The sequence below is a fragment of the Echinops telfairi genome, unplaced genomic scaffold (genome assembly GCF_000313985.2).
Source record: "Echinops telfairi isolate 266 unplaced genomic scaffold, ASM31398v2 ScPeMD7_655;HRSCAF=1070, whole genome shotgun sequence".
NCBI classification, from domain to species: domain Eukaryota; kingdom Metazoa; phylum Chordata; class Mammalia; order Afrosoricida; family Tenrecidae; genus Echinops; species Echinops telfairi.
Genome location: NW_022104553.1, coordinates 14027925 through 14036346, shown reverse-complemented (window position 1 = coordinate 14036346; position 8422 = coordinate 14027925). Strand labels below are relative to the sequence as shown.

Genomic DNA, 8422 nt, shown 5'->3' with positions numbered 1-8422 from the left:
GTCTGCGAGGGAGGGAGGAGGGGGAGAAGGAGCTGCAGGAGAGTTCAGGAAATAATGGTTCGTCCTTTTTGAAAAAGAAGTCAGATTCAAGAATGTCAACTCTCCCGATGTGGGAAAGGGCCAGGCAGCGACTCTGGCCCACTTCTCTGTTGAAGCTGCCCTTCAGAAGAATCTGATCTCCCAACGGAGTCTTCTTGGGGACAAGGCAGTCAGTCCTAAAGTCTAGCTGAAGGCAGGTGGGGTGGAGACAAGGTCAGAGCGGGAGAGAAAAGCAGCCCAGCTGAGGGGCTCTCTCGTGTCCCCCCTCTGCGTGTGAGCGGTGTCTGACAGAGGCCCCAGCAGAGCTGCTGGCGGCAGCGTGGGTATGGCTTCGAGACCCGAGAGTCGTCTGAGGCCAAAATGCTCATCTAGAAGTTCCTTCAGCAGCCAGAGGCTTCATGGGGGCGGCAGTGCTGAGTGCGTATTCCTCAGATGTCCTCACCGAGGGGACGGGCACCCTCACTGAACCCACAGCACACCCATCTGTTCTCGGGTGACACACTTCATGCTCGTGCTAGCTCTAGAGAAGACCTGGACAACGTTAGGGCTGCTGGGAACACTAGGCCCAGACGGAGCTGCCTGCTGACAGTCAGGGATGCCTCTGAGGACAACGTCGCTCAGGTTCCTGAAGGCCAGATCCACGCTGAGCCGTGTGCGCGCACATACACTGCACCACTGTGGAGGGGGCACGGAAGGCCTGGACACGCTAGAAATGGAGAGACAGAGAGACTCAGCAGGAAGGAAGGAAAGAGTGGCTACTTCACAGCACCAGGCTGAGCCTGGGAGCCAGCGGGGCCCCGAAGGACGCCCAGCCCTCTGCTTCCGAGGCCTTTCTGGAGCCCAGGCTGCAGCAGCAGGCCCAGCCCTGTGGTGGGAAGGCTGTGAGAGTACCCATAGCCGCCAACAGTGAAAGGGAAGATGACCACAGAGTGGGTGGTCCCAAGCCCGGTCACAGACAAAAGGGTCCACACGCGAGAAACCAACAGAAGGTGAGCACTCATGTCCACGGTGACGACAGCCCCCCGTGGAAACCTCAAGGTCCATCAGCAGCTCACGGGGGACAGAAGGTGGTCCTCAAGTGCAGGGCCATGACTCCGTCCAGGGTGAAGAAGCGCTGCTTCAACTGCAACCGTGTCCCTGAAGACCTTACACCGAGTGGGAGCCGTCAGTGCTGACAAGCGATCTCTCCAACGGAAATTGGCAAATGTACAGCCACCAAGTGCCTTAGTGCTTACAGGGGTAGAGGGGAAGGAAGAAGAGGGCATTCCTTTAAGAGCGGTAGAAAAATCTAGAAAAGGAGTGATGGTTTTGCACAAGCAGCTGAATGTAATCAGCAGCTGAATTGTACATGCAAAAACTGTTGAATGGACAAATGTTTTGTAATATACAAATCTGCACCCCCACCCCCCAACAAAAGCCTTCTGGAGAAATTCCATGATCAAAGAATGAAGCCAACTGGCGCACGCGCGCGCGCGCGCACACACACACACACACACACACACACAGCTCTTAGTGAGCAAACTTTCCGAGAGGATCCCATCCGCGTCATAAGGAAAGCACTCACCGACCAGCTGCAGGGGCCTCTAGTTGTCATCAGGATGCACAACTTTCAATGAAAGCAACAAACTTATCGGCAAACGCACAACGGCACTACATGAGAAGTGTGCTGACATGGAAGAAGGCAGTGCTGCAGGGACAACATGGGAGTGGGGGCGGGGCGCGAGGGGGGAGGGGGCCGCACCAACTCCAGAAAGGCGAGCTACAGCAGGGCTAAGACACGGTCAAGGAGCCCAGGTGACACGTGGGCTAAGTGCTGAGCTACTAATCAAAAGGTGGCAGGCAGCCCACCTCCTGCTCCTCCACCAGGAAGACGTGCCCATCTGCTCTGCTCCCCATCAAGCTCACAGCCTAAGACCCACCTCAGGGCAGCCCCACTGTCACCGGGAGAACACAGGAGAGAGAGAAGGGGGCCGGGGGAGCCTACGAGAGGGGGGGCGGCGCTCTGCCTTCCAATAACTCTTCTGACATCCGTCTTGAACCAAAGTTCCTTCGTGTAAGAGTAGGGTGGCCAGAAAAGGCACAAGCGGCTTTAAGAAGGTCATGGAGAAAGGGACTTAAGAGATATGGGAGTTTCCCATGAACGTTTGGAAGCCCCTCCTACAAGAGCACCAGGTAAATCTGCATTTCAGAGAATGACAATCACTTGAGTATTTCTCAGTCTTTATTTTCTTCTGCTTCTGCACGTGAACCCGGCATGAACTGACTGACCCAATGCCTGCCACAACTCCAACATGCCAACAGCACGAGCCTGTGCAGGCTGGGCCACGGCTGCCGCTTTACTCCCCGCGCCACCACCAGCTGCAGGCGACCAGTGTCCCCAGACTGGGGACACACACTTACATTGCACATTCCCTCATGGATTACTTGAATTCAGATGTAACTGTGTGCCCTGTGTTTCTACTTGGCCAATCTGACCACTTTGGTGGGACGAAGGGGTGGGAGCTGCCCGTGGGCGTCTCCACCTGACACTGTCCGATGCTGAACTACTTCTGGAGGACGGGGACTGGGCAGGGAGTTCTTGGGAAAGAGGCAGCGGACACAGTAGCAATGTGTCCATTCTAAGTATGCACTACTGGGGAGGAACTGTGCCTTGAGGAAGCCTGGGCTCCTGTGGCGAGGGGTGTCTAAGGGCACTTCATTTTGCATGCAGAGCAAGCTGTGATGGGAAGAAGGGTGTGGGAGGGCAAGGGGGTAGGGAGCCGCTCCGTAGGGGAAGTCCTCTGCAGAGGCTGGGGGACAAGGCAGGGCTCCCAGATCCCTGGAAACACCCACCTTTGACAGCTTGTTGAACATAGGCTGTCGTCCCATCACTGAGCGTCACCGTCTGCAACCCCACGCTCTCCATGGCACGCTGGCGCTCGTGCATGCAGACATGAAGCGGGCTTCTGGCCAGCACCGGGAGCACCCCGAAGCCTGAGGTTTTCCTCCAAGTCACAGATCTGGGAAAACAGACAGGTCACGTTATGAAACGCCCCGCTTCCTCCAGCTGCTGCAACACACAGGGGAGGTGCAGGTGTGGCAGCCACGGAAAAACGAGGGAGCGGGTTGGGGAGAATTCTTCCAGCAGGCACTCATGGAGAGGATTTAAAAATCCAGCTTTAAGGATTCTACAAGTTGAGAACAGAGCAGAGGCATGTCAGCCTGAATGGTTGTACAGATCACTAACCCAAACCCGCTCTTAAATGTGCCCCCTTCAGAGGGCCGTGGAAGGCAGGCATGCCACCCATTCTTCCTGCCCACTCTGACATCTCTCCTCCCTAGACTCACCCACCCACCGGCCATTGGCCACGCTCACTGCACACCCCACAGGTGTCACAGGGCTGAGTCCCAAAGAATTCACCACTCCTCTCCCCATACCTGTTCCATTTCCAGTGTTTCCTACCCAAGGGATGGCACCCCTCCCCACCCAAAAATGCTGGTCATCTTTGATTCCTCTCTCTTAAGATCCAGGAACCCATTTCAGACGCCTCCTCCTGAGACTTCCAGACTACCTGGGCAAGAGCTTCCTAACAAGCCCCCTAAACCCGTGCTGACTGCCAACCGGTTTGCTAGCAGGCCAAGGTGCTACAGCCCTCGAGACACACTGCCCAGACGGAAGCCCTCGGTGGCCTCCCTCACCCTAGAAGCCCTCGCACAGTGGGAGGGTTCCCAGCGGGAGCTTCCTGAGGCCTGGCGCCAGCTCTTCCTAGTGCTCACACTGCTGGGTCCACGGCTTCGGTTCTCTATAGTGAGACTCCAGCCTCCAGGGGGCTCTCCCGGCTCCCTTTGGTAGCTCCAGCCTCCTAGACTGGGCTCTCCACACAGCCTTGCTGAGGGCGCTCTTGGGCGCCATGTAGCAGGTGGGCACGGAGCTTCCGGTCAGCAGGGCTTCTCTTCCCTCGGCCACAGCAGGTGTCTCACCATACCCCCTCCTTACACACACATACACACACACACATACTTTGTGAAGCCTGCAGGAGGCCCACAATCCCTGCTCCAGGTTCTGTGGTTAAGGTTCTTCTGGCTCTCCAGCCCCAGAATTCTCCTGGATTTGGGATCCGGGCTGCCTACTTGCACGCACCCACCCACTGATCTCTGGCATCGGTACTGCCCACACGGTTTTCATGGTGGGGGGGGCCCAGAGGGAAGGTATGTCACACTGCAGATGCTGCTGCTTGAAGCCCGAGGCAGCCAGCTGGGGTTCTGGCAGGTGTGAGGGCTGAGCAGATCCATACGGGGGCTCGTTTGAGCCCCACACTGATTGGGTGCTCCCACTGCGATCAGTGCCTCAACCTTTTACCCATCAACATTTACAGCATGGAGAAGCTCTCTGGGTACCACACTCACTGCCTTCCAGCTGATTCTGATTCCCAGCCACCCTGTATGGCAGGGTGTACCTGCCCCTGTTGGTTTCCGAGACTGCAGTTCTTTACTGGAGTAGATGGTTACCAGCCCAACACATAAGCCAGTTAACAGGTGTGGCAGTGACCATGAACACAACTGTGGAGCTAGCCATCTTACTTGGCATCTTGCACATTTTAACTCATTCATCCTCACAATGATGCTACAGTTACTATGATTATCCTCAGCTAGTCCATGGGAAAGCAGGAGCTGAATCCGGGCTGCCTAAGTACTGCCCCCAACAGCGGTACTTGGCTGGGGCTGCTCCATGCAGAAGTCACCTGCACACACTTTCTTGGTCTAGAAGCCTCATGAGCGGGGAAGAGTCCAAAGTTATCATCAGTCTAACAGGCCTTAGTGCCAAAGGATCACTGGTCTAGGTGGGGATTCTGACATCTGACCAGTCTTCTCTGGGATATCAGGATGCTGGCATTGTTCTCAAATTTGCCAAGAGCCCTGACAACCCCGATGGCCTTTCCCTCCCGTCAATACTCATCCTGGCTGCTCCTAATCCACCTTGTGACCTTTAACTCTTAACCTGGCAGAGGAATTATAATGGTAGTCTGTTTTAGTGTGACAACATCTGTGTTCAAAATAAGGGCACATGAGAGACCCTGGTCTAAAAACTAAGTTGACATAGGTGGCTGAATGAAGAATGTTCTAGAATGGATTGTGGTGGTGATTGTGCAACTCTTCGTGATGCGGTGAACTACTGAATTGCATATGTAAATTATATGCCAATAAACTGTTGGGAGGCACGAATGGAGTGAGGCGAGGGTTGCAGATGCTCAAGTTCCTGTCTGCAATGCATAGACCAGCGTGCTGCAAAGACGGTCAATGTACCTAACACTTGCAGGACCCTCTGTACGAAGTGTGGCCAGTCTCAGCCTCACACAGTGACCCAGTACAAAGAGACAAAAATTCCCTGTACGGTGAGGAAAGAGGCGCTACCATCGGAAGCAGAGTGGGTATGGTGGGCAGACAAAGCCAATTTTCCAGAAGCAGCCAAAACCACAGAGCTGGTGCTGAGGCCTGAATGTGCTGAGCCTACCTGCAGGTCAGGTCCAAGACCGCTGGCCAGTAAGAAGTGCAAGCACTGTGCACGGGGAGGTGATAAGAAAGAAGGAAAGGGTCAAGTGATCCAGTTCTAAGCCTTGCTTTATCTTTTAATTTGAAAAGAGTTGAATCAACAGAATTGCCTGTAAGAAACTACAGTGATGGTCTTCCTTGGGGACAAAGAGGAAACAAAAACCCTTGGAATGGAAAAAGAAAGATGTCCCACACCCTCCCAGCCCCGTGGCTTTGGCAGCAACCGTTTGTTTAATTCTGCTCATCCGCACATGGCGGGGATTTTCCAAGAACATCAACGGTGTGGTTCCAAACATGGGCTCTGGAGCCAGAGCGCCCGGGCTCCCTTGCAGGCTTCCTCCTGGTGGAAACCACGTAGCCTTTGACCGATCTGCCCTGAGCTGCACATGCTCTTTCTAAAAATGGGTGTAAACATGGCACCTGCTTCACTGGTGGGTTTAGGGCTGAAATGAGTAGTGAGGCCATACATGTAAGCAGTTAGCAGTGCTTCCTAATACATCACTGTGCTTACTGGAGGGTGGGGAGAGAACATGGAAACACACTGCTATCTGTGATTTTTAGGTCTCTCCATGAAACAAACTGGACTTCAACGGCTTCCTCAGAGCAGAGAAATAAAGTAAGGCTGCGGTGACAGGAAACTACAGAGCAGTCATGGCACATGGACTTCTCCCCATCGCCACGGGCCGGAGCTCAGCTGCCCCATGCCCAAGCTCCACAGACCCCTGCTTGCTAGTCCGCCGTCTTCCACCAGCCAGGACGCCCTGGGCCTCTGAAGCTCGGCTTTCTGGACTCGCCTCAGTCCGCCCGGGGCTGGGAGCAAACGTCCGAAGAAGCCAGAAGCAAAAATACAGCGGCTTGGAAAGAGAAGCACACTCAGCTTGGAGTGTTAAGAAAACATACAAATATATGTTTAAAGACCAAATTTTCACCCAGAAAAATGCCTTTTAGAAATCTCACACAGGACAAGGAGACATTAGGCTGAGAGGCCATGGGCCGGGGGACACGCACGAGCACCGGCCTGGGAAGAGCTGCCGTCAGCTGACCAGCGCTGGCTGGGAGGGGCGCCTTCCATGTGCTCACAGACCTGGTGGGAGAGGCCTGGCTGCAGGGGTTCCCACACAGCGCGGGAAAACAGCATGCTCACAGCAGAGCTGCGCCACAGAACGTAAGCTGGGCCAGCAGTGAGCATCTCTGCGAAAGGCACACGGGTCTGAAAAGCCCCAGTGCTTGCTCTGTAGCGTGGTTTGCAACTGGCTGCTGCACTTTTTCAGAGTTGCTTTTCTCATACAAAAAAAGGACTGCTTAAAAAAGAAAAAAAGGGTGCTTGGGCACAGTGGATTATTTCTAATTCCAAAAGGGCACTGAAAATGCAGGCTAAAATCCATTTAAGTGGAAAATAATTTAAAAAATGGAATTTTCAGCCATTCATGGTGAGTAGATTTGGACACTTTAGTCTGGAAGCGCCAGAGGAGGGGAACCATGGTTGAGCTTCAAATATGCCGTCAGCCCATGAGAAGAAAAGTCCAGATTATCCCAAGGATAAGGGGCCCTGGAGCACAGTGGTTAAGCACTCGCCCGCAAACCCAAAGGTCAGTGGTTCCAACCCACCAGCCGTTCCACCGAGGGCCCAGTGGACCGACAGCCCAGGCACCGTGTGGGGCAGGCAGTTCTACTCTGTTCAGTGGGGTCACCGGGAGTCTACCCGGACTTGACAGCAGTAGGTTTGTGTACCCCACACTGCGCCCCAGCCCAATGATAAGCTTTTTTCCCCTCTTACTTGTATTGGGGGCTCTTACATCTCTTATCACAATCCATACATTCATCCAGTGTGTCAAGCACATTTGCACACATACCATCATCATCATTTTCAAAGCATTCTCTCCCCACTTGAGCCCCACAATCATAAGCTTTTATAACAATAGGAAAATCAACACTGAAATGAGATTACATCAGAAATTCTGGAACTCAGCTTGGGGTCACTACTGGTTTAAGAACAGCTACTGGAAAATTAAACATTTTGCTATCATCCTCCCAAACTCGCTGTCATCCACTCCATACTAATTCAGTGACCCTATAGGATACAGCAGAACAGCTCCTGTGGGTGTCTGAGGCTGTAAATAGTTATGGTAGAAAGGCTCACCTTTCTCCCAAAGACACCCTGGGAGGCGGGGTGGGGGTGGGGTGTCATCAAAAAGTTAACCTTGCGGTTAGCAGCCCAGCACATAACCCCCTATGTCACTAGGCCTTCTGGGCTACCGGCCCCACCAGTCACTTAAAAACACCACTCAAGGACAAAACACTGAAATTTACATTTTCACAATTCATCAAAATAAAACATCTAGATGCTAACAAGAAAAGCTAGGGGAACCAATGGCAGGGATCGACGTGTGGCCTCCTCCCTGGGGGACGGACAGCAGAGAAGTGGGGGCAGGGAGACATCGGACTGCAAGATATGACAAAATAATCATTTATAAATTATCAAGGGTTCATGAGGGAGGGGGGAGCGGGGAGGGAGGGGGAAAATGAGGAGCTGATGCCAGGGGCTTAGTTGGAGAGCAAATGTTTGAGAATGATGACGGCAATGAATGTACAAATGTACAATTGATGTATGGATGGATTGTGATAAGAGTTGTATGAGCCCCCAATAAAATGATTTTTAAAAATTTTTTTTAAAAAAGGAAGAGAAGCTAGTTGAACTTTTGAAGTACGAGAAAACCAAGTGGGAGGAAGAAAGTGGTTAAAAAAATTGACAGGAGCGGGAGGCAAAGGGTATTTATAGAGCTCTAGATAAAGACATGTACATATACAAATATATTATATGAGGATGGGGAAATAGATCTATGAGCCTACATTT

At 53.0% G+C, this 8422-nt stretch overlaps 1 protein-coding gene across 1 annotated transcript in view; it reads right to left on the bottom strand.

Moving 5' to 3' along the window:
• The window catches only part of ZNF76 (zinc finger protein 76), a 29298-nt gene that overhangs the window by 10285 nt on the left and 10591 nt on the right, over positions 1-8422 (bottom strand). Inside the window, exon 2 of the mRNA XM_004717225.4 lies at positions 2872-3038. Coding sequence (XP_004717282.1) covers positions 2872-2965 — 94 coding nt within the window. The 5' untranslated portion in view covers positions 2966-3038. The remainder of the gene's footprint in view (positions 1-2871; positions 3039-8422) is intronic.